Here is a 27,937-nt window from a genome sequence, read left to right on the forward strand (position 1 = left end):
TGCTATTGATATATTACTGACATATAATTCCACGCATTAAAAAATGGAGAACAAAAATGTGGAGGGTAAAATAGGGAAAGATCAAGATCCACTTCCACCTCGTGCTGAAGCTGCTGCCACTAGTCATGGCCGAGACGATGAAATGCCAACAACGTCGTCTGCCAATGTCATAGTAGAGAGCATGTAAAATAAAAAAAAATAAAGCTCAGTTAAATGACCCAAAAATCTAAATCAAAATCGTCTGAGGAGAAGCGTAAACTTGCCAATGTGCCATTTACGACACGGAGTGGCAAGGAACGGCTGAGGGCCTGGCCTATGTTCAAGGCTAGTGGTTCAGCTTCACATGAGGATGGAAGCACTTATCCACCTGCTAAAAAACTTAAAAGAGTTAAGATGGCATAAGCACAGCAAAGAACTGTGCGTTCTTCTAAATCACAAATCCCCAAGGAGAGTCCAATTGTGTCGGTTGCGATGCCTGCACCTCTTTTTTTCTTTCATTTTTCTTTGCATCATGTGCTGTTTGGGGACTATTTTTTAAATCTGCCATCCTGTCTGACACTGCAGTGCCACTCCCAGATGGGCCAGGTGTTTGTGTCGGCCACTTGGGTCGCTTAGCTTAGTCACACAGCTACCTCATTGCGCCTCTTTTTGTCTTTGCATCATGTGCTGTTTGGGGAGTATTTTTTTGAAGTGCCATCCTGTCTGACACTGCAGTGCCACTCCTAGATGGGCCGACCTCGGTGCAAATTTTAGGACTAAAAATAATATTGTGAGGTGTGAGGTGTTCAAAATAGACTGAAAATGAGTGGAAATTATGGTTTTGGAGGTTAATAATACTATGGGATCAAAATGACCCCCAAATTCTATTATTTAAGCTGTTTTTGAGGTTATTTTGTAAAAAAACACCCGAATCCAAAACACACCCGAATCCGACAAAAAAATTTCAGGGAGGTTTTGCCAAAACGCGCCCGAATCCAAAACACGGCCGCGGAACCGAATCCAAAACCAAAACACAAAACCCAAAAAATTTCCGGTGCACATCACTAGCAATAATAAATGATTTTTTTAATGAAGAGCTACTATTTTGGTATTTTGTACCAGGGGTTCGTTCTACTGTTTATTTAATGAATACTAAGGGCACAAATGTTATGTTGCTACTACTGTGAAGCCCAATTATTTATTTTATCAACACAGCAGGCATTATTATTTTACTAATAACTAGGGCAGTATTATTTAGCGTATTAAAAGTGGGCTGCACTTTTACTTATTTTACTAATACCAAGGACACTGTTATTTATTATTTAATATTAGGGATGAAATTGTTTATGTTAGAAATAAATACCAGGGGCACTACTTTTTATTTTATTACTGCCAACGTCAGTAATATTGATTAATTGGTGTACTAACTAACCAATAGCTTCTTATTTTACACCATGGGCACTAATATCCATTTATTATGGGGCCAATAACATTGTATTATGACAGAGCACCAGTTATCTGCCATGATGCATTCTCGCAGCGGTTTGCCTGCTGGCATTTCAAATAAAGAAGTGAACTGCAATAGAGCACAGCAGGAAAGACAGCCATGGGAGACAATTATCTAATATGTAGGAGTAGTAGAGACAGTTACGGAACAGTGGACCCAGAGCCGGCCATAGGCATAGACAAATTAGGCGATTGCCTATGGCATTAGATATGCCTAAGGGCATCAGCAGCTTCTGCTGATTAAAATGATATGTGGCATGCCTATATTCTGTGTGTAGCATTTCATATGCAGATACAGCCACAGTCTCACACAGTATATAGGCATGCTGCATATCATTTTAATCAACAGAAGCTGCTTGTGCATACTAGCCACATAGCAATGCAAATAAGATGCATTTTCATAAAAAAAGGTGTGCCCGACTTTAGCATTGAGGCAATATTTATGAGGACACATCTGTATCCAAGCAGAGGTCACAGTGTTAGTGGCAGTGTGAGTGCTGTGTGCAGGTGGGTTGGTTGCGCAGTAGTGTTCGGAATATATGTAAGGAGCATTATGTGTGTCATGTAAAAATGCATTAATAATGTGCAACATATGTGTAAGGGGCACTATGTGTGTCATTATGTGTATAAGGGCATTAATAATGTGCGGCATATGTGTAAGGGACAATATGTGTAAAAGGGCATTAATAAAGGTTGTCATAATGTGTAAGGCGCATTATGTTTATAAGGACATTAATAAGGTGTCTCATGTGTAAGGGGCATCACTGTGTGGAATGTGTGTAAATGCATTACTAATGTGTGGCATTATGTGTATAAAGTGCTCTACTAGGTGGCGTTGCGTATAGAAAGGGTACTACTGTGTCGTCTAATGTGAATAAAGAGCAATAGGGTGTGGTGTAATGTGAATAAGGAGCAATTCACTGTGATGTAATGTGAATAAGGGGCTCTACTGTGAGGAGTAACATTTATAAGGTAAAGTGATACTACTGTGGGATGTAATATGAATTATGGACACTATCGTATGATCATATGTGAATAAATTTGCAGTACTGTGTGGAGTAATTGGAATTGGGGTTATTGTGTGGCCATGCTCCTTGCCAGCAAAAACACACCCCTTTTTGGGCTGTGCGCCAAATGTGCGAACTGTTCCTATTTAAAATATAGGGGGTACAAGGCCAGAGGCGGAACCAGCGGTAGTGCTAGGGGGCACCAGCCAAAATCTTGCCTAGGGCATCATACTGGTTAGGGCCTGATGCAGAGATGGACACTAGAGAGATGCATTTAAGCGGATGAGCTAAAATATGTAAAAAGCAGCAGAAGATGTCTGCAGGAGAAAGACGCCCACTGCAGGCTTTTGTGATCTACTGCTGCGATCTGCTGCTGCGTCTGGAGATGAAACATCGGTTCATCTGCATGAACACCAGTCTTCTGAGCGACCCCCGTGTTACTCAGAATGCCGGAAAAGTCACACTGCTGAGGGCAGTGAATCTGCACCCAAGGACGGAAGCCCTGTTTTCTGGAATGCTGCTGGTCACCCCCCAGTCAATGCCCCCAAATGCCAATTAATCACGCAGAGGAGTTAGGGACACTGAGAGCGACATCACAGCCCATGCACAGATCTAAAAACATTGGGTTTGCGTACATGTCTGAATTAGGCCCAAAAGCTGTGAAACAAGAAGCAGAGATGGGAACATTGGGGGATATTCAGTAAGGATGCAAATTCTTCTTTTTAGCAGAATTTGCAATCCTTTGAATTGCATGCTGGTGGCCAGTGCTGTAACTAGACATTTTGGCACTGTGTGCAAGAAATGGCATCGGCGCCCCCCCCTTTATGTAAAATAGGGGCAGTGTGAAAAATATAGAGGTGTGGCTTCATGGAGAAGGGGTGTGGCCACAAAATAATACCAATTCATATTACGGTGCATAGTAGTCTCCATTATTCAAATTACGCCGCACAGTAGCGCCACTACACCAGGTAGAGTCCCTTTTACACATTACAACAGGCAGCGTCCCCTTTTTACACATTACGGCAGACAGTCCCCCTTTTTACACATTACGTCAGACAGCGTCCCCCTTTTTACACATTATGGCAGACAGCTTCCCCTTTTTACACATTACGGCAGACAGCATCCCCTTTTTACACATTACGGCGGCCAGTCCCCCTTTTTACACATTACAGTAGACAGCGTCCCCTTTTTACACATTACGGCAGACAGCGTCCCCTTTTTACACATTACGGCAGACAGTGTCCTCCTTTTTACACATTACGGCAGACAGCGTCCCCTTTTTACACATTACGGCAGACAGCATCCCCTATTTACACATTATGGCAGACAGTTCCCCTTTTTACACTTTATGGCAGGTGGAGCCCCCATTTACTCATTACGGCAGGCAGAGCATCTTACAGCCCCCCTACCCTTAGGCTGTAATGTAGTGTACTTTAGTGTAGTGTACTGTAGTGTAATGTAGTGTAGTGTATTTTAGTGTAGTGTAATGTAGTGTAGTGTATTTTAGTGTAGTGTACTGTAGAGTAGTGTAGTGTAGTGTGTGGGCAGCCACTAACATGATTTCTCCTTCTTCCTGTGGCTGTACTGCTGCCGACTCCTGACCCAACGCTCCCTCTGTACTCTGCACTGCAGGCCAAGAGAGGGGGCGGGCCACGGGAGCGCTGTACATGGGGGTCGATGGAGGAGGGGCCGTATGAGCACAGTGCACTGGGGCCAAGAGTGGGGGATAGCCGCGGGAGCGCAGTAGACAGGGACGGACAGTGGGAGCGCAGGGGGAATATGCGCTCTAACTAGGTGTGCGCTGTGGGCAATGCCCCTTCTGCACACACCTAGTTACAGTACTGCTGGTGGCCGCCCATTGCAGGGCAAGGCCACCCAGCATGCAGCCCACAGCCAAACCACTGTGATCACGCTGAAATTGCAATTGTGCCGCAATCACAGCTTGATTGCTGAAATTGTGGATGCCTCCTGCCAGTGCAGATTTCCCGGAGATCTGTACATGCGAATTAGCATCTGAGCACTCTAGTGCTCAGACTTTCTACAGCACTGCTCCACTGCTGGGTGCCATCTCGGATGGAGAAGGCTGCACACTGGCCTCCTCCTCTCTTAAACCAACCGAATAATAAAAAATAAAAAAATGCTATAATAATCTAAAATAGTATTGTACGCTTCCAGTGCGTTTGCACAATTCAGTAATTCTATGTAATGTCAACTGCAGCTTTGTTTAATTAATCTGCCATGGAGTTTTACCACTGTGCCTTCTGCTAACAAGAGTGGCATGTGTGGAAACTGTATAGTTAAACTGTACAAATGGCAATGATTCATTTATTTGCTTCTTCTGAGTCGATATGATTGCATTCTAACTTATTTTGTGTTGTTTTGATGTTCTTGATAATATTACATACAGGTCGTTGCTCGTTATAATTAACATTTAGTGAGTGAGATATTGCACACTGTCTGCAGACTCAGTTTAGACTTCTCTGTGTAATCAGCTCTCTGTCCTCCCACAGCACTTTTGGTGATAAATCCTAAGTGATTTTTTTTTCTTCATAATGCTTGGTGTTCTTGCTCAGAAAAGTCACTTTGCTGTTTTAGCATGTCTGCATTTCAGATAATATAAGATTCAATGTAAGGAATAGAACTATTGGTAGGCAGAAAGTCCACACAGTACTTTCTTGTCTTTTTTGTGGATTTTGGAGCCTATTCAGAGTTGGTTGCAGATTTTGCTTCGATATACTCACATTCTGGGGGACGCCCAGCTAGTGATGGGAAATCTAGTTCACTTTGGTGATTATTTCATTATGATCTAGTTCACTGAAAAGATTAGTTCAGAAGATTAGTTCATGTAGTTCATTTAGTTCATCATTTCACTCACTGTCTCTGAGACTCAGAGAAGTGAATGGAATTAGAACGAGTGATGAGCACCGGAAATTTTTCGGGTTTTGTGTTTTGGTTTTGGGTTCGGTTCCGCGGCCGTGTTTTGGGTTCGAACGCGTTTTGGCAAAACCTCACCGAATTTTTTTTGTCGGATTCGGGTGTGTTTTGGATTCGGGTGTTTTTTTCAAAAAACCCTAAAAAACAGCTTAAATCATAGAATTTGGGGGTCATTTTGATCCCAAAGTATTATTAACCTCAATAACCATAATTTCCACTCATTTTCAGTCTATTCTGAACACCTCACACCTCACAATATTATTTTTAGTCCTAAAATTTGCACCGAGGTCGCTGGATGGCTAAGCTAAGCGACCCAAGTGGCCGACACAAACACCTGGCCCATCTAGGAGTGGCACTGCAGTGTCACGCAGGATGGCCCTTCCAAAAAACACTCCCCAAACAGCACATGACGCAAAGAAAAAAAGAGGCGCAATGAGGTAGCTGTGTGAGTAAGCTAAGCGACCCTAGTGGCCGACACAAACACCTGGCCCATCTAGGAGTGGCACTGCAGTGTCACGCAGGATGGCCCTTCCAAAAAACACTCCCCAAACAGCACATGACGCAAAGAAAAAAAGAGGCGCAATGAGGTAGCTGTGTGAGTAAGCTAAGCGACCCTAGTGGCCGACACAAACACCTGGCCCATCTAGGAGTGGCACTGCAGTGTCACGCAGGATGGCCCTTCCAAAAAACACTCCCCAAACAGCACATGACGCAAAGAAAAAAAGAGGCGCAATGAGGTAGCTGTGTGAGTAAGCTAAGCGACCCTAGTGGCCGACACAAACACCTGGCCCATCTAGGAGTGGCACTGCAGTGTCACGCAGGATGGCCCTTCCAAAAAACACTCCCCAAACAGCACATGATGCAAAGAAAAAAAGAGGCGCAATGAGGTAGCTGTGTGAGTAAGCTAAGCGACCCTAGTGGCCGACACAAACACCTGGCCCATCTAGGAGTGGCACTGCAGTGTCACGCAGGATGGCCCTTCCAAAAAACACCCCCCAAACAGCACATGACGCAAAGAAAAATGAAAGAAAAAAGAGGTGCAAGATGGAATTGTCCTTGGGCCCTCCCACCCACCCTTATGTTGTATAAACAGGACATGCACACTTTAACCAACCCATCATTTCAGTGACAGGGTCTGCCACACGACTGTGACTGAAATGACGGGTTGGTTTGGACCCCCACCAAAAAAGAAGCAATTAATCTCTCCTTGCACAAACTGGCTCTACAGAGGCAAGATGTCCACCTCATCATCATCCTCCGATATATCACCGTGTACATCCCCCTCCTCACAGATTATCAATTCGTCCCCACTGGAATCCACCATCTCAGCTCCCTGTGTACTTTGTGGAGGCAATTGCTGCTGGTCAATGTCTCCACGGAGGAATTGATTATAATTCATTTTAATGAACATCATCTTCTCCACATTTTCTGGATGTAACCTCGTACGCCGATTGCTGACAAGGTGAGCGGCGGCACTAAACACTCTTTCGGAGTACACACTTGTGGGAGGGCAACTTAGGTAGAATAAAGCCAGTTTGTGCAAGGGCCTCCAAATTGCCTCTTTTTCCTGCCAGTATAAGTACGGACTGTCTGACGTGCCTACTTGGATGCGGTCACTCATATAATCCTCCACCATTCTTTCAATGGGGAGAGAATCATATGCAGTGACAGTAGACGACATGTCCGTAATCGTTGGCAGGTCCTTCAGTCCGGACCAGATGTCAGCATCAGCAGTCGCTCCAGACTGCCCTGCATCACCGCCAGCGGGTGGGCTCGGAATTCTGAGCCTTTTCCTCGCACCCCCAGTTGCGGGAGAATGTGAAGGAGGAGATGTTGACAGGTCGCGTTCCGCTTGACTTGACAATTTTGTCACCAGCAGTTCTTTGAACCCCAGCAGACTTGTGTCTGCCGGAAAGAGAGATCCAAGGTAGGTTTTAAATCTAGGATCGAGCACGGTGGCCAAAATGTAGTGCTCTGATTTCAACAGATTGACCACCCGTGAATCCTTGTTAAGCGAATTAAGGGCTCCATCCACAAGTCCCACATGCCTAGCGGAATCGCTCTGTGTTAGCTCCTCCTTCAATGTCTCCAGCTTCTTCTGCAAAAGCCTGATGAGGGGAATGACCTGACTCAGGCTGGCAGTGTCTGAACTGACTTCACGTGTGGCAAGTTCAAAAGGTTGCAGAACCTTGCACAACGTTGAAATCATTCTCCACTGCGCTTGAGACAGGTGCATTCCACATCCTATATCGTGCTCAGTTGTATAGGCTTGAATGGCCTTTTGCTGCTCCTCCAACCTCTGAAGCATATAGAGGGTTGAATTCCACCTCGTTACCACTTCTTGCTTCAGATGATGGCAGGGCAGGTTCAGGCGTTTTTGGTGGTGCTCCAGTCTTCTGTACGTGGTGCCTGTATGCCGAAAGTGTCCCGCAATTCTTCTGGCCACCGACAGCATCTCTTGCACGCCCCTCTCGTTTTTTAAATAATTCTGCACCACCAAATTCAAGGTATGTGCAAAACATGGGACGTGCTGGAATTTGCCCATATTTAATGCACACACAATATTGCTGGCGTTGTCCGATGCCACAAATCCACAGGAGAGTCCAATTGGGGTATGCCATTCTGCGATGATCTTCCTCAGTTGCCGTAAGAGGTTTTTAGCTGTGTGCGTATTCTGGAAAGCAGTGATACAAAGCGTAGCCTGCCTAGGAAAGAGTTGGCGTTTGCGAGATGCTGCTACTGGTGCCGCCGCTGCTGTTCTTGCGGCGGGAGTCCATACATCTACCCAGTGGGCTGTCACAGTCATATAGTCCTGAGCCTGCCCTGCTCCACTTGTCCACATGTCCGTGGTTAAGTGGACATTGGGTACAACTGCATTTTTTAGGACACTGGTGAGTCTTTTTCTGAGGTCTGTGTACATTTTCGGTATCGCCTGCCTAGAGAAATGGAACCTAGATGGTATTTGGTACCGGGGACACAGTACCTCCAACAAGTCTCTAGTTGCCTCTGCAGTAATGATGGATACCGGAACCACGTTTCTCACCGCCCAGGATGCCAAGGCCTCAGTTATCCGCTTTGCAGCAGGATGACTGCTGTGATATTTCATCTTCCTCGCAAAGGACTGTTGGACAGTCAATTGCTTGGTGGAAGTAGTAAAAGTGGTCTTACGAGTACGACTTCCCCTCTGGTATGACCATCGACTCCCAGCAGCAACAACAGCAGCGCCAGCAGCAGTAGGCGTTACACGCAAGGATGCATCGGAGGAATCCCAGGCAGGAGAGGACTCGTCAGAATTGCCAGTGACATGGCCTGCAGGACTATTGGCATTCCTGGTGAAGGAGGAAATTGACACTGAGGGAGTTGGTGGGGTGGTTTGCGTGAGCTTGGTTACAAGAGGAAGGGATTTACTGGTCAGTGGACTGCTTCCGCTGTCGCCCAAAGTTTTTGAACTTGTCACTGACTTATGATGAATGCGCTGCAGGTGACGTATAAGGGAGGATGTTCCGAGGTGGTTAACGTCCTTACCCCTACTTATTACAGCTTGACAAAGGCAACACACGGCTTGACAAATGTTGTCCGCATTTCTGTTGAAATACTTCCACACCGAAGAGCTGATTTTTTGGTATTTTCACCAGGCATGTCAATGGCCCTATTCCTCCCACGGACAACAGGTGTCTCCCCGGGTACCTGACTTAAACAAACCACCTCACCATCAGAATCCTCCTGGTCAATTTCCTCCCCAGCGCCAGCAACACCCATATCCTCCTCATCCTGGTGTACTTCAACACTGACATCTTCAATCTGACTATCAGGAACTGGACTGCGGGTGCTCCTTCCAGCACTTGCAGGGGGCGTGCAAATGGTGGAAGGCGCATGCTCTTCACGTCCAGTGTTGGGAAGGTCAGGCATCGCAAACGACACAATTGGACTCTCCTTGTGGATTTGTGATTTCGAAGAACGCACAGTTCTTTGCTGTGCTTTTGCCAGCTTGAGTCTTTTCATTTTTCTAGCGAGAGGCTGAGTGCTTCCATCCTCATGTGAAGCTGAACCACTAGCCATGAACATAGGCCAGGGCCTCAGCCGTTCCTTGCCACTCCGTGTGGTAAATGGCATATTGGCAAGTTTACGCTTCTCCTCCGACAATTTTATTTTAGATTTTTGAGTCCTTTTTTTACTGATATTTTGTGTTTTGGATTTTACATGCTCTGTACTATGACATTGGGCATCGGCCTTGGCAGACGACGTTGCTGGCATTTCATCGTCTCGGCCATGACTAGTGGCAGCAGCTTCAGCACGAGGTGGAAGTCGATCTTGATCTTTCCCTATTTTTGGAACCTCAACATTTTTGTTCTCCATATTTTAATAGGCACAACTAAAAGGCACCTCAGGTAAACAATGGAGATGGATGGATACTAGTATACTTATGGATTGACGAGCGACTGCCGACACAGAGGTAGCTACAGCCGTGGACTACCGTACTGCGTCTGCTGCTAATATAGACTGGATGATAATGATATAAAAAATATATATATATATCACTACTGCAGCCGGACAGGTATATATTATATAATGACGGACCTGCTGGACACTGTCAGCTCAGCACTGCAGACTCCTAAAGTAAGCTACTAGTAGTATCAAGAAGATAGAAAAAAAAAAAAACACCACAGGTAGGTGGTATACAATTATGGATGGACTCGCGACTGCCGACACAGAGGTAGCTACAGCCGTGGACTACCGTACTGCGTCTGCTGCTAATATAGACTGGATGATAATGAGATATAAAATATATATATATCACTACTGCAGCCGGACAGGTATATATTATATAATGACGGACCTGCTGGACACTGTCAGCTCAGCACTGCAGACTCCTAAAGTAAGCTACTAGTATCAAGAAGATAGAAAAAAAAAAAAACACCACAGGTAGGTGGTATACAATTATGGATGGACGAGCGACTGCCGACACAGAGGTAGCTACAGCCGTGGACTACCGTACTGCGTCTGCTGCTAATATAGACTGGATGATAATGATATAAAAAATATATATATATATATCACTACTGCAGCCGGACAGGTATATATTATATAATGACGGACCTGCTGGACACTGTCAGCTCAGCACTGCAGACTCCTAAAGTAAGCTACTAGTAGTATCAAGAAGATAGAAAAAAAAAAACCACCACAGGTAGGTGGTATACAATTATGGATGGACTAGCGACTGCCGACACAGAGGTAGCTACAGCCGTGGACTACCGTACTGCGTCTGCTGCTAATATAGACTGGATGATAATGAGATATAAAATATATATATATCACTACTGCAGCCGGACAGGTATATATTATATAATGACGGACCTGCTGGACACTGTCGGCTCAGCACTGCAGACTCCTAAAGTAAGCTACTAGTATCAAGAAGATAGAAAAAAAAAACACCACGGGTAGGTGGTATACAATTATGGATGGACGAGCGACTGCCGACACAGAGGTAGCTACAGCCGTGGACTACCGTACTGCGTCTGCTGCTAATATAGACTGGATGATAATGATATAAAAAATATATATATATCACTACTGCAGCCAGACAGGTATATATTATATAATGACGGACCTGCTGGACACTGTCAGCTCCGCACTGCAGACTCCTAAAGTAAGCTACTAGTATCAAGAAGATAGAAAAAAAAAAACCACCACGGGTAGGTGGTATACAATTATGGATGGACGAGCGACTGCCGACACAGAGGTAGCTACAGCCGTGGACTACTGTACTGCGTCTGCTGCAGTGCTAATATAGACTGGATGATAATGATATAAAAAATATATATATATCACTACTGCAGCCGGACAGGTATATATTATATAATGACGGACCTGCTGGACACTGTCAGCAGAATGCGTTTATAGAATAAAAACACCACACGACGAGTGTTTAACTTTTTCAGGCAGACAATCACAATATACTGGTGGTCAGTGGTCACTGGTCAGTCACACTGGCAGTGGCACTCTGGCAGCAAAAGTGTGCACTGTTAAAATATGTACTCCTGCTATAACTGCTCCCCAGTCTCCCCCACAATTAAGCTGTGTGAGCAGTGAGCACTCAGCACAGTCAGATATACAGTATTACATAGATGATGCAGCACACTGAGGGCACACTGAGGCTGAGCACAGATATGGTATGTGACTGTGTCACACTGTGTATCGTTTTTTTTCAGGCAGAGAACGGATTAATTAAACTGGTGGTCACTGGTCACACTATCAGCAAGTAGTACTCCGTCCTAATATGCTCCCCAAAATTAGTAAATCAAGTGTCTCTACTCTCTACTACTCTCTAGTCTACTCTAAACGGAGAGGACGCCAGCCACGTCCTCTCACTATCAATCTCAATGCACGTGTGAAAATGGCGGCGACGCGCGGCTCCTTATATAGAATCCGAGTCTCGCGATAGAATACGAGCCTCGCGAGAATCCGACAGCGGGATGATGACGTTCGGGCGCGCTCGGGTTAGCCGAGCAAGGCGGGAAGATCCGAGTCTGCCTCGGACCCGTGTAAAAAGCGTGAAGTTCGGGGGGGTTCGGTTTCCGAGAAACCGAACCCGCTCATCACTAATTAGAACTAGTGACTATTACACACAGAGTATATATTTCTAATAATAGCTCATTGTAGGAGTTAAACTAGGATATTCAATTTGGACCAAAGAGACATCGAGAGTAAAAAACCCCGATGTTTCTTCGGGTGCTGCGGTGGGGCTATTGAATTAGCTCGGCCGGTAACAAGTTCTCTTACACCCGAAAACACACAGGTTCAGTGAAACCTGTGTGTTTTCGGGTGAAATAGCCGCATTTTCTGATGAAAACAGGGCTGTTATCGGGCATTTTGCTTCGCCTGCCGGAGGCAGGTGAAGCCAAACCCCTAATAAGCCGCGGCATGCGCCGTCTTATCTGGGCTAATTAATTAGCCCCCAGCGCCGATACTTATCACCCGCCAGCTTCGGGCCAAATTGAATATCCCCAATAGTCTTGTTCAAATGATGAGATATGCTTAATATGTCAGATTTTTTATATTTAAGAAAAGCAATAACTTATATAGCAACCTTATAGTGACATGTTTATCTCTGCAATATTTATACCATTGTTGGTACTAATTTGTACTTCATAATATGCAAGTGAAAGACACAAATTCATAGTAATGTAATAGGTCACTTTTTCTGCTTTTAAAATACAGTAATTAAAGAAAAAAAAATGTCCTTTTGCCCCAATGTAACAGACCTTAGAGAGAGAGATAAAGTGGAGATGTTGCAAAGTAAACAATCAGCTTCTGTCATTTATCTTCAACAGTATATAAAGTGACAGAAGCACTACTTTAGGTCACTTGAAGGTTCATACATATCCCCCTATGTCCTGTGTAGAGTAATCAGACCCTACAGGATAGCATGCAGCACTCAGAACTGTGTCTTTGGCTGATTGGGAGTGTACCTTGTGACCTAATATGCTAAGAGAATTAATCATGGCTATATGCAGTTCAGGATCAGCTCCATAACATATGCCTGAGCATAGCAGTGCCACAAATGGTAGCTTAGAGGCACTGTACTGATTCATTATGACTGTATGAGTCAGAGAGCTGATCACTGATCAGTGATCTGTATGAATCAGTGAACTGCTGAACTACTTGCAAGGAGAATGATTCATGAGTCATCATAACAATGTAGCTCAGGATCAGCTCCATACAATGCATATGCCTGAGCACAGCAGTGCCACAAATGGTAGCTTAGAGGCACTGTACTGACTCCTTATGGCTGTATGACTCATTGAGTCAGAGAGCTGATTAGTGATCTGTATGAATCAGTAAACTGCTGAACTACTTGCAAGGAGAATGACTTATGAGTAGTAAGGACAATGTAGCTCAATCAGCTCCACAGAGTCCACTCCATGTCTGAGCACAGCAGTGCCACCTGTGGCAGCAGAGATGTACTGACTCATGAGTATTACATGAGAGTGTTGAATAACAGTGACACCCAGTAGAAGATTTAGCATAGCAGTATGCTTAGGACCCAGTACCAGAAGCAGCAGCAAGTGTTTGGACATCTGGACTAATAGGACAGTGATTATATCACAGAAAGGTAAGCAGCATGACCACACATTGTCACTCACAGACACACATAAACTTTGGCTAGGCAGTGCAGAGGATTTTTTTTTATTAGATCTGTATTGCTGGGGTATGTTGTACTTTTAACTTTAATTTTACAGCATCAGATTCGGGAAGTAAAATCCAGTGAGTGAGACAGTGAGTAGCCTAATGCTGCTGCTGGCTCTATTCTGTCTGTGTCTAACTCCTCCCACCTGCTTTACTTCTTGATGACTAATCTTTGCCAGAGCTGTGAACTGAACAAACTAATTCACTTTGAAGATTAGTTCATTTTGAACTAATCAGTCATGAACTACCCATCACTATGTCCAGCACACAGCAAGGCCCCCCCGCGATGTGATTGCAAATAAATTGCGATCGCATTGAATAGAAGTTGGCTGCATAGGTAGTGGTCCCTCCGCCGTGTTTCCCATTGCAGGAAACGCAGGCGACATCATCGGCCGGCCCCCAAAATGTCCGCCTCTGTTTCCCGATTCTCCCCTACCACTGCCCCAGTGCCACGTCGATGCCCCTGGACACCCGTCGCCTGTCAATTGCCATGCTATCACATCCTTCCAGGATAGACTTTTTATTCCAGAGTTTTGACTATAAAAATGATTAGAATAATACAAAGAAGATATTTATAATAAATTCGTTATCTTTTTCAGATACTTTATACAGGTTGAGTGTCCCATATCCAAATATTCCGAAATACAGAATTTTTTGAGTGAGAGTGAGATAGTGAAACCTTGTTTTCTGATGGCTCAATGTACACAAACTTAGTTTAATACATAAAGTTATTAAAAATATTGTATTAAATGACCATCAGGCTGTGTGTATAAGGTGTATATGAAACATAAATGCATTCTGTGCTTAGACTTAGGTCCCATCAGCATGATATCTCACTATGGTATGCAATTATTCCAAAATACGTAAAAATCCGATATCCAATATACTTCTGGTCCCAAGCATTTTGGATAAGGGATACTTAACCTGTATAGTCAAAACTCTTGTGTACACTGGAGAAAGACAGGAAAGGCTCTGCCTCACCTCACCACACGTCACTGAGTCCAAAAGATCTCCTGGGGCAAGGCGAATGCACTAGCTTTCCCACTGCAAAAACATTTTGTGATGTACAGGAGCCTAATACAGATGTTTTTGAATAGATTTGTTTTTTAATATAATCTACATGCATAATAGAGGGCATATTCCAAAAAACTGTTTTTTTGTAACATCTGTTGGTTTCCGTACTATGCAGAGTTTAAAGTAGCGCCTCCGTTCATCAAAATTCTCCTCCACAACCTTGCATATTTTCAACTAAGTGCCTCAACGCCAGGAGCAGCACTTAAAATGTTCCTAACCTGATTCCACCTATGCCAAGAGCAACACCATCTGCATTCTCTATCCTGTGCACGTTCTATAAGTGCCAGACACAATTTTATTTACAATATGCTTTAAAAAAAAAAAAGAAGACAAAGGTATATTAACATCATTAGTATTTACTACAAATTGTATCTATCTTTCTGACAATTCTGTAAGGCAAAAGGGTTAGCCAACTCAAAGTTAGAGTGCAATTCTCAAAATCTTTTTCTTGCTCTAATATTTATTTATACTGCATGATGTGTGGTTCTTCTTATCAAAACTTTGACAGAAACATGGGATAAAAACACAACCCACCAAAAATCAGATGCTGATGAAACAAAATAAATTAACCCTGATAAAATATATAAACACTAGTAATTACAGCAGCAGTAACCTACTAGAGCCCATGGAAGCTCATAAATAGCTTAAAGAGAGTATGCAATACAACAATATATCTACTGATGGCACTTAGCGCTAAAGGGGCCTACATACGGTGCAACATGTATATATGTCGGTAGAAAACACAGTGCAGGCAGGGCCATTAGCCTGCATCACACGGTGTGTAGGCGGCTTTATACCTTTAAATTCTTGGCGCAGCAGAACAAATAATGAAGAAACTTTTACAAATTTAATTGATGACTGAGTGGGTTATTCAGGTAGCATTGCTAAGCGATGCAACTCAATATCCCTGTGGGCGGCATCACTGAGCACGCGCATGTCACATCCTGCGCATGCATGGCCCGGCCAATGCGATAGCATTGCATTGGCTGTGGCACCTCTACCTGATTGACAGGTAGAGGCATTCGCGGGGCTGGCAGAGGTTGCAACAGACCGTTGCGGGGGGCGGTGCAGAGAAAATGGGGCAGGTCAGCGGCGTAGCCGCTCCTATGGAAAAAATGGCGGCGGGCCACCTGCCTTTGCACCGAGGCTGTGGAGGCAGAGAGTCATCCACAGTTGCTGCGACCGCAATTAAATTGCGGTTGCAGCCCCTGGACAGTGATTGGTGGCCCCCAGCATGTGAAAAAAAGGATTGCAGATTCTGCTGTTTAGCAGATTCTGCAATCCAACCTGAATAACCCCCTGAATTGATGTCTGTTATCATAAAAAGGTATAATATGCTCCATACAATTAGTCTACAGCAGAAGAAGCAACAATAAATGTGCATTGATTCCTTATTCTTGCAAATAAAAGTTAATAACTTATCTCCATTATCAAGTCTGGTGTGCTGGCTGAAAAGGATCCATTTGCTCAGCATACTATATATTTTATATCAATCAAAGCAGTTATCCAGTTTTAGTAGGAGACTAATTACCAGTACAAGCGTTGCTCAGGTGCTCCTACAGTAAGGATCGTGCATGGGTAGAGCTGCAATAATGCAATTCACTGCAAACTGCGTCATCATGTCCTTTGCCCTGCTCACTTCACCAAAACATTGGTGGTGACCAGCAAGTTGTGGGAGAGTTGCCAATTTTTCAGTGAGCGGAGAGACTCTCCCCAAATTCAGGAGTCTATCGTAAGTTCCAGGACAGTGGGCAAGTGTGATTGATATTGATGCCCACACGACTCTGCTACTCTAACATGCAGTATTGTATTGAAAGGATCAGAGCAAAACAGGCATGGACAATTTTCTGGCATGCATTGTTGAATTTAAAGGTACATACACACGGTGCGATGTAACCATACGATTTTGACTATATAGTCAAAATCGTAAGGAAAGTTAGTGCAAATTGCACAGTGTATACACAGCTTGAGATACCAATGCGCTCTCCTGTGGGGTCGGTATAGCAAGAAAAGATAGACTGTGCAGGCAAGTCAATCTTGACTATATTGTGTACTATCTAGTACATAGTATAGTCAAAATTGCCACTTAGTCAAAATCTCAAGTAAAGATAGTCAATATCGGTGGATTAGGGCTCCGGGGAGTTAAGGGGAAAAAGAAAAGTCAAAATCGGAGATAGTCAATATCTCTCCGTGTGTATGCACCTTAAGCTATATTCTGCTACCTATGTGAACATTAGAGGTGTGCAGGCACTAGGGGTGTGAAAGTGGTGCAGTCGCACAGGGTACTAGGCCCTCGGGGACTCTGTCAACACCTGCCCCACGGCACCTGCTTCCCAGACCATCCTGCAGCCTGTGGAGCTGCCCAAAGTGTCCGTAGAGTGCTCTGGGCAATTCTCTAACTCCCAGATCTGGAGGCCTGTTCCTAGTCATAAGGTGGTCACGTTTTAGGGAAAGGGGCCGGCACAGGGTGCACTGCTACCCTGTTATGGCACTGCTTATACTTACAGTATTTTCAGAACAATTTGCTGCTGGTGCATTCTAAGTAAAATCGGTGATAAAAACTCTTCTGAACAGGCCCTTTATGAAAAGAAGTTCATACACCCAAACTGGTATCTTGTCTCTTCTTTCTAGTTTGCAGACCCCCTTCCCTAGCAATAAAGTACTGTACTTTACTCACCAAGGCTGAAGAGAATAAGAAATTTGAGACACACGAACTCCTGTCTGTCCACCTGAAGTGAATGGAGGAGAATAACCAGATCTTGTGCTCTGAGAACCAAGTTGTTCAGCGTGGATCCCGCCTGGGCTGAGATGGATGACATTTCAATCTGAAAAACATATGAATCAACTTTATACTGAGTATCACATCAGAGCGAGGGAACATATTGTCGGTAATTACATTTTCATGATTGCAGCTAAGAGAGCTTATAAAGAGGCAAGTCTCACACCTTCTAAACATTCTAAATAAAAGTCTCATCATCCATTGTAGAGATCCGAAACCATTGTGTCCCTTCAGGAATTTATACTTTAAAGTTTGCTGAACTATTAGTGGTTTGGGGCCAATAGTTCTATCATAGTTTTTGTTTGTACACAAAAAGTAGCTAAATTACTGTTTTGTTTTTTTTAAGATGATTTAAAACTTCTCATATGCACTAATCCTTATGAGTGAGCTTACTTCTTATTCTATGGAATAGAGCCTCTGGAAATGATCAGAACTCAAATAATTACAAAACCTTCGCAATTGTTTCATTCATCTGTACTCACTATCACCAATCCTACTTACTGGGGTGACATGGACATAGCTTTCCAGTGCCCGAGTCTCTTCTGACCTTTTGTGGTCATGGCTTCCAGCTTTCGGAGGGCAACTTAATACTTACTTAGGGGGTCAATCTTAATAACAAACCATGATTGTATGTAATGTAAGATTAAGTACAGTACACTTTACATTATTTCAGAAGCGTTCAGCCATAATAACAGCGTTACAGAGTACTTTTGGACAACCACCTCTTTTTTAATCTTCATAACACTTCCCATACTCAGCTCTTTTATTTTATAATGGATGGATTATGTCATCCTGCCCAGTCAGATACTCATCGTCTGCTTGTTTGTGTTTGACTGTAATGCTGGGCACACACCTGAAGGATCAGCTGGCCGCCCAACAGGTCAACCGATCCAAGGATTTGGTAAATTTTCTGCTCAACCAATATGTGCATACACATTTATCTCCCGCCATGTGAGAAACCTGGCCATAGGAACCAGTAGTGATGTTATTGTCATTATTGCGGCCAGCATATGGGTCGGTCGGTAGCCCTGTAAACACTGGATGATGTTATCAAAATCTGGCATGCAGCACAGCCGTGATAAGTCTGTGAACACCATTCTCAGATATATTGGGTGGAATCACAGTGCAATGGCCAGGACAATATATCGTTTGTTAGCTGTATAAACAATATATTGCATACTGTGTACCTAACCATGATCCCTGCCCCCAAAGACACTTATGTCTTTGCTGAAAGGACATGCCCCAGTTTCTGTACTATGAGAGGTTTATCCCACATGGCAAAGATTGACAAGAGGGTCTTGTAGAGGAAAGGGATTATGTGGAAGATGTGACAAACAAAGGCGATAACAAAAAATAAATTCTTGAATGTTACAAGGCCAAGAGCCATTTACATAGAAACAGAGTGTGACCTCTGATTAGCTCAAACCTGGCGCTAGTATTCAACAATCCATACATTTATTTAAGTCAAATCAGAAAACCTGGAATGTAATTAACACTAGTTATACACTAAACTAGAGTAGGTCAGTTGCTCTGCTGACCAATCCAAAGACAACACACAGAAGGAAGATTTTTCTGATTTCGAGCAACTAGTGCATTAAGCTCTGTAACTTATAATTAAATATACATCCACTAATAACCAAATAAAAAGCTTTTTCCTTTAGATTTTTTTTAGTGCATAATACAATACCAATAATATCACAATGTATATTCGCTGTTACTGCCCCATATTGGTATACTTTTATTAGCTTATTATTTATTGTACACAATGTGTACAATAAATAATAAGCTAATAAAAGTATACCAATATGGGACAGTAACAGCGAATATACAGTATATTGTTTGGTAGTAAATATCACAGTCCTTTAATTAATAGTCCATTTATGCAAGCTTAAAGAGCTCTGATATCTCCTTCTAATTATCCAGCATTAGAGTTAGTAGTTTAAATTATCTCAAAAGTTTGGAGCACCCTGCTGCACAATATTATAAAAAGAGTCCACCCAGCACACAAACCATAACAAACACATTATATTGGATGTCTGATAACGAATACCTCATAATTAGAACGGCCTCAAACACAGAAGCCTAAATATGGGCGGGATGTAATGAAGTCCAAGTTCGTCAGCCATATGGGATGCTGGTCAAACTTTGACTTTTTTTAAAGGGGCAATCATGTACTAGGCATGATTTAACCTTGTACATGATTGCCTCTTTAAAAAAAGTCAGAGATTAGCCGGCGTTCCCACACAGCCGCTGGACTTAGACGTCATTACATCCCGGCCATGGCAGGGCCACATGCTTTCAGGCAAGGCACCTGCTATGTGAAGCCGATCATGTGGATGAAGAAAGGATCTGTCCTGGGGAGTCAATGGATGTTGAGCTGATCTGTGTCCAACATAAACTGATATAGCCTGCAATAGGGATGGCCATTGACCATCGATGATTCCTAATCATTGATGGTTTATGGCCAATGTCGAATACTTTTGCCATCGATGGGAGAGAGCCAGGTGGCACCGATGGTGTCATTAATGGTAACTATCGATGAACAGCCCCCAATGGCCATCCCTACCCTAAAGGAGTCTCACATGTGGTTCTGGATATAGCTGCAGCAGAGATATCTAGTTGCCGTCTCCAGATTAGCAGTGGCCTCGGGGTCCATACAATGATAGAGGGGGCTCCAAAATGTTCATATTGGGATATTATAACACAGAACAAGGTCAAAGCGTTTCGCTCCAAGCAAAGAGATTTATCAAAAAGCTTTTGATAAAGCTCTTTGCTTAGAGAGAAATGCGTTGAACTTGTTTCTCTATTATAATATCCCAAAAGAACACCTTGGAGCCCCCTCTATCATTGCATGGACCGTGAAGCCACTGCTATCAGGAGATGACAAAAAGGATCTCTCTGTTGCAGCCATATCCAGAGCCAATCATGAGACTCCTGCTGGGGGTATCATTTTATGTTGGGCACTGATCAGATCAATATCCATTGACCCCCCAGGATGGATCCTCTCTTTAGCCACATGATAGAACAAATAATGCTATTTAAAAAGAAATCTAACAGTAATGTGCAGATATGTATGTTTAAATCCTCTTCATCATTCCCACAGCGGCAATCATTCCATTTAAACGGCTCTATCATTTGGAGCACTTTTCACCACATTCTTTATAACATATTCTAGCCTTATATTTTGTCAAGGGGTATAAATAAACTTGCATAATTAACTGTGTTATGTTTACTAGTTTATGTGAATTATACAATTGTTTATTATGTGTGTATTGAAATCCATGTATGACCCAATGGCAAAGCATTTACAAGCAGCAAGGCCTACCTCACAGCTACACAACCATCAGTGCATTCGTTTTATAAGTGTTCTACTAATGCATGGGGGGGGGAAGAGTTAAAGGTAATATTGAAGGAACAACATCTGATGCACAAAAAGGCTAAATGTCACTTAGAATTCCGATTCACATTCAGCAAAGTGTAGGCGGCATTTTATGTGGTATGTGTATGAACTGCATATTAATGTTTCACATCGGGAATTAATACACCCTTTTATCTGTAGTCATTGTTTACCAAAATTCACTGAGCGACATGTTGTAAATTAGTGTTAACATATAAAAATGTTTTCAAAATAAAAAAAATTAAATATTTTCAAATATACATAGTAAAAGATGATAAATAGGGTAAGGCTGGTATCCAATTAGCTAATGGACACCCCCTGACTCGCGGCATGCCCCTGAGCATCCTGTCTGCGTGCGCCCCGGGCAGGGCCGGCAACAGAAATATCTGGGCCCGGTACACTGATATCTCTGGGGGCCCTCCCTCTAATTATTTATGGTATGTGGTCAGCATACCGCTCGTCGGGATCCCGGCTGTCACAATACAGACGCTGGGATCCTGTCTGGGTTACCAAACCACCGCCGGTATACTGGCGAGGTATGTTTTTCCCACTCTATGGGTGTTCATGACACCTATGGAAGGAGCATAGAACCTGTGGCGAGCATAGCTTGCCATCGAGCCAGCAGCCTGGTGGACGCAGCGAGCCTGCAAGGAGCTTCACTGCGCTCGCCCCCCACCTGCCCGCATTCCAACACTTGGGATGCAGATGTCGGTATACGGATATTCATCATCCTGGGCGGCAGTATAACAGACCGATCCCGTATGTTTATTAATATGTGCACACACAAACGTACATACATATATAGATGTGTCCTTTTACACTGTTGCCACATTGCAGAGCACAGGTCGCGCATAATGGGTCACATGCGTATGCACGTTCCCGTTATGCAAACACCAATATGGGGCTGGCAGCAGTGTTTTGGATACACACACACACATATATACACACACATATATCTAGTCCGTATACATTAAAAAAACACAAACATATATATGCATATCGGATGTAGTTATGTAACCGGCGGTCAGGAGACCACCGGTAACAATACCGACCACTACATCCCACCCGCTCAAAATCCCGCCAGTTGGCATGCTGACCAACAGGGACTATTCCTACTCATGACACCCATAGAGTGGGAATAGAATCTGTGGCGAGTGCAGTAAGCTACCGAGCCCACTGCGCGCCGAGCACAGCAATCCTGCCAGGGGCTTCGCTGTGCTCGCATCCCCCCCCCCCGCCTGGCATCTCACAGCCAGGATCACAGCGTCAGTATTGTGACCGACCGCCGGTCACACATATCCACCTCATGTATATTATATTGTGTGTATATATATATATATATATATATACACACACACACACACACACACACACACACACAATATATACAGTATATATACTTTTATATATGTTTATATATATATATATATATATATATACACACACACATATACACTGTATATATATATATATATATATATATATATATATATATATAATATAAACACGTACGTACATACATATACACACAGTTTTAGTGATTGCAGGCTGGCACAGTGAGGGTGCCAGGATCCTGACAGGACTTACCACAGCCTATCAGCCTGTCTGTAGGGACAGCGGTGGAGCTGCACAAACCGAGTCTGTGTCCTGTAGGAAGCTGGTCATACCTGCTTGGCTCGGAGCAGCTCTTCGGCAGCGTTGGTGGATGTAGTACGGCCGCGGAGTCAGTTCTATGGCATGGTAATGCCAGCACAATCGGGACCGTACCAAGTGAAAGGGGGAGGCAGGGGGGTTTGCCCGGCCGTTCGTTACATTAGTTTTAAAGGCTGTTCGCGGGCGGAGCGGGCACATAAAAAATATTAGTAGGTGCTGCTGCAGCTGTGTCCCTGATTTTCAGGGCCCCTCCGACCCACGGGGCCCGGGACGTTTGTCCCCTTTGACCCCCCCTGTCGCCGGGCCTGGCCCCGGGACGTCCGTTACCATGGTAATGGGTGCGTGCTGCGAGTCCACACCCTCCTGACTCGCGGCACGCCCCCGTGCGCTGTGTCCTTGTGTCCCCCCGCTGCCCTGTGATGTAGTCATGGGCAAAGTGATTCACTGAACTGAGTTGAAACACATGACTCAGTTCAGTGAAGTGTCTCGAGTCAGTGTCTCGGCACATGAGTCATGACTCATTTGTACTGGAATGTGTTGCAGAGACTGCACATGAATCAGTGAGTTGCCAGTGCTGGCAGATCAGTGCTGGACTCATGGAGGGAGTTATTCAGCTGCAGTGATTGTGCAGTGTATCTGGGGGAGGCAGCTGCTTATGCCCTGATTGTTAATACTATATTAACATAGATTCAGTGTTATGTTGATATATAATTAATAACCACTTATTGCATACTAGTTAAAGAATATGCACATTACTTCTGGCTGAGGAGAGAAAGCTTAACAGCCATGAAACACATCATTCAGTCTGTAACTATACCAAATAAAAAATGTTTTTTTTATTTTGCATACTTTGCTAATTGGATGATTTTAGGTGGGCTTGGATTTATTATATTATCCACTATCTAGCCTCCAGGGAGTTTGCCACCCACAATCACATTGAGCAGGATCAGTGAGCACTGAGCTGAGAGCCCTGTACCACAGGGGCTCCACCTCCTGCAGGCTTATGCTGCATGAATCAGATCCATCCACTGAGTCACGGAGTCTACACAGTGTACAACTGTCTCAACTCACTGGCAGACTCAGGATGAATCATGATTCATGACATGACTCAGGCACAGCAGCACAGCACTCACTGACTGGTGAGTCGTGACTGCTCCCTCCCCCCTCCCACTGGGTGTCACCTGGTATAGCCTCTGGCCAATCACAGCTAAAGACACACAGCAGAACACACTGACTGAAGGACACACTGAGTTTCCTCTCTCTGGCTGAGAGAGGCTGCTGCTGCAGCTGTCTCGACTCATTAAACAGTGAGTGACTCGAATCATTCATACTTCCTGATGATTCCAGTCACTGTGTTGAGACAGTGAGTCAGTAGCCATCTCTACTGTGATGTGCACGTGCGCCTTTAGCCCGTCACACATACCAGGGCCAATTCGGAGCCCCAGTCCGTCCCTGACCTGGAGCACAATCCGCGATAAACAGCCCTTGGAGCAGCGATAACACATGGAATCGGAAACTGATCCCATGTGTTATATCGCACAATAACGAGTCCCATATATTAAGAAATACATAGTTAATATTGTCCCCTTTTTAAAAGTAAATAATTAATATGGGTCCCCTTTATACAAAGTAATAATTAATTTTGGGACCGATTCAGCTTGGGACGCATCTGAAATGCATTTGCTTTCTCCCCGGGACTGCTGTAGTGTGTGCGCGCAGGACCTGCACTGTGCATGCGAGGCCGGGGATATGTGATCGCATCTCAGTTCTGTGGACCTTTTGTCTGATTGAGAGATAGAGGCGTTCGCAGGGCGGAACGGAGCAGTGACGCCGCACTGTGGGGGCATCGACTCGGTGTTGGACAGCCATGGCAATGAAAATGGGGGCAAGTTTGGGGCGGCCACGTGACGCCACATTCGCCTGCTGCGAGTCGGGAAATGGCCGCCCTGCGCCTGCCTTCGCAGTCTGGCTGTGGTGGCATGGGGGCTTCCACAAATCAGCGATGTGATCAGAAATACTTGGCTGGGCCCAGGTACATTATTTTTTTTTTGGGGGGTGTAAAGAGTACAGATGGTTAAATCAAAATATGGTTCTAATTAAGGGGGACATGTACTAAGCAGTGATGAAAGTGGAGAAGTGAGCCAGTGGAGAAGCTGCCCATGGCAACCAATCAGCTGCTCTGTATAATTTTATAGTATGCAAATTATAAATGTTACGTCAAAGCTGGTTAGTTGCCATGGGCAACTTCTCCACTGGCTCACTTCTCCACTTTTATCACTACTTAGTACATGTTCCCCTAAATCACCTATGCTTAAGTAGGGATGCCTTTAAAACCTGGACTGTTAGTGCATCTTGAAGCATTTGGCAAACACTGTAATAAGGAATAAGGAGACTAAGTTTCCAGTCTATTCAATTCCTGGTTTATAAATTTATCTACAGCTACTAAACATAAAAATGTTAATAAATGTTCATCTACAACGAAGCACTAGCATGTCATTTACGCATCTTTTTTCTCTAAAAATTGAAATTTTGTAGGATTTAGGGCCTAATAAAAACTCCTTCCTGGTGATCATCGGGTATAGGTTTTCCCATGCTTAGCATGGTGAGGGATCGAATCTGTCTCAAAGCTCCCACTAGTAATCACCAGGAAGGAGACATTGATAAACAGGCAGAAGCCTGGTCACAAAGTGCTGCAAAACTCCCATTTTCACAGGATTTAGGACTGAGGTGCCATATAGAAAATAGAGCTCTAAGTGACATGCTTGTTCTTCCCTGCATGTGTTAAACTGTTCATTGGGGCTGAGTCAGGGCTGAACGTTTTGGTAATTTGTTCGCAGTTGTTTGCAGATATATGCTTGCACAGATCTGGGGCTGAGATGTCGCTTGCAGTGGCCCAAAAGCCGCAGGGAGATTGACATGCTGCTGGTGTTTGAGGGCGTCAATGGGTAACTTTCCAGAAAATGGGGTGTATCAGTCCTGTTTCCTGAGCAGGCCAAAACCAGTGACTGTGTCCTCGGATGCAGCTGTACTGGCCCTGGCAGGGTGATTTCACCAGCCATCCTGAGTAACCTGAGGGTTACTTAGTGTCCAGTCACCCAAAGGGGTGTAGTACGGTATGCCGGCGGCCGGGCTCCCGGCGACCAGCATACCGGCGCCGGGAGCCCGACCACCGGCACACCGACAGCATGGCGAGCGCAAATGAGCCCCTTGCGGGCATGCTGCGCTCGCCACGCTGCGGGCACGGTATTTTATTCTCCCTCCAGGGGGTCGTGGACCCCCACGAGGGAGAAAAAGTGTCGGGATTCCGGTGCCGGTATACTGTGCGCCGGGATCCCGACAGTCGGCATACTGAAGACCACCCCATCCAAAGGGATCCTGTGACCTGAAGTGCCTCGCTGCTCGCTCCAAGCAATCAGAGATTTGTATTGGGTCCCACAGGACCTGGGCCAATAGGTGAATCGCTCTTACTGTCATTAACAGCCTGTTACTGACTCCATCCACAGCGTAGTGGGCAGGTTTTATGCTGCCACCACCACGTCCTACTACTGGCCCTGAAACCACTTGCTGTTGTGTATGTGTGGAAACTCTGCTGCCACACCTCCTGACTGGCATCGGTTGACCCCCACTGGTCACTGACCATTAACCAGGCACTGCATGTTAGCTGGCAGAGGGTGGAGCTTGGAGATGCTCAAATCCAGAACAGCCGGAGAATGGGACTGCATTTGGGGCCTAATTCAGAGTTGATCGTAGCAGCAAATTTGTTAGCAGATGTGCAAAACCATGTGCACTGCAGGGTGGGCAGATATAACATGTGCAGAGAGAGTTGTTAGATTTGGGTGAGGTGTTTTCAAACTGAAATCTAAATTGCAGTGTAAAAATAAAGCAGCCAGTATTTACTCCACACAGAAACAAAATAACCCACCCAAACATAACTCTCTCTGCAAATGTTATATCTGGTGTCCTGCAGTGCACATGGTTTTGCCCAACTGCTAGAAAAATTGCTGCTACGGTCAGGTCTGAATTACCCCCTTGGCAAGGGGGTAATTCAGACGTGACCGTAGCTTGGTGCATTCCTGTTGGTCGCAAGATGAACGGCAGTTGTCTTGAAGGCAAGATGCTTATTGTTCAAATAGTCTTAAAAAAGACTCCTCCCCATCTGCAAGGGAGATACAGCATGCAGATGTTAACAGCAGTTCAACACTTCTGGATGTCACATTCAGGACTCACAGCCATCTTTTTTATCTCAATCCAACACACAATACCACAGGGGATAGTTCCGCCCGTTAACATTGGGCCTAATTCAGATCTGATCGCAGCAGCAAATTTGTTAGCTAATGGGCAACATCATTTGCACTGCAAGCGGGGCAGATATAACATGTGCAGAGAGACGCTACCAGACGCAAGACACCAACAACACACGCGTCACCATAAGAACCAGTGAGGACGGTGGACCACATTGCGGGCACAGCACCATGGATGCCACAAGGACGATCATCCCTCGGTGACATCAGAAGGGTAAGTTAGTGTAACTGGTGGGTACAGGATGCCGTCCATCCAGCCACAACCCTTGACTACAATTTCCAGCAGCACGCAAGCACTGGAGCATTTCCAACCTGTCTAGCACAATAACAGGTTTATCCTACAACAGCATGCAAGCGCTGGAGTACTATTGACTGGTTCTATACCAACTGACTAAATTTACTTTCGTAACCTGTGAACTTTTATCATCTGATGCATTCGCTCATTTGCGTCTACACTGAAGCAACACTGTGCATTGTATAAACATCGTGTACCTATGTGTGTATACCACTGTACTTTCCTTTTCAGCTTGTGAATTGATTGTATTGTAATATTATATAAATAAAATTATTTAATCCATACACATAGGGGTAAATTTACTAAAATGGGAGTTCTGTTTAAGATGGGATGTTGCCCATAGCAACCAATCAGATTTCAGGTATTATCTTCTAGAAGGTGCTAGATAAATGAGAAGTAGAATCTGATTGGTTGCTATGGGCAACATCCCATCTTAAATAGAACTCCCATCTTAGTAAATTTACCCCATAGTGTCGATCTCCATATACACATTCATACACTCAAGGTGAGCGCTCAACCCCTCCCCCCTCGCTGTTACTATTAAACAAACATAGGTTCGGTAACCTATAGGGTTAGCAGCTCCTGAGACCTCAGGCATCTCCCAAAAGAGTGAAGCACTGTGTCCCCCCCCCCCCCATCTCTTCCAGTACAAATTATAAATCTCAGCCTGTTTCCTGCAGCAGGCTTTCACAGACTGCAGCACTGCTGTTCAGGATTGCTTTCCTGGCTCAGTGCTGCACACACCTTTTAAACAACATTTGTACATTTGATTTTACTGTGCCCAGTGCTCAGCACTGGTCTCCCCTAGCCTTGCAGTCTAGGACT

General features: G+C 44.5%; 1 protein-coding gene across 2 annotated transcripts in view; it reads right to left on the reverse strand.

Moving 5' to 3' along the window:
* The window catches only part of NR5A1 (nuclear receptor subfamily 5 group A member 1), a 249,978-nt gene that overhangs the window by 94,148 nt on the left and 127,893 nt on the right, over nucleotides 1-27,937 (reverse strand). For both annotated transcript variants that reach the window (XM_063936867.1, XM_063936866.1), the window contains exon 6: nucleotides 17,365-17,512. In XM_063936867.1, the coding sequence (XP_063792937.1) occupies nucleotides 17,365-17,512 (148 nt within the window). The remainder of the gene's footprint in view (nucleotides 1-17,364; nucleotides 17,513-27,937) is intronic.

The sequence above is a fragment of the Pseudophryne corroboree genome, chromosome 8 (genome assembly GCF_028390025.1).
Source record: "Pseudophryne corroboree isolate aPseCor3 chromosome 8, aPseCor3.hap2, whole genome shotgun sequence".
Lineage (NCBI taxonomy): Eukaryota > Metazoa > Chordata > Amphibia > Anura > Myobatrachidae > Pseudophryne > Pseudophryne corroboree.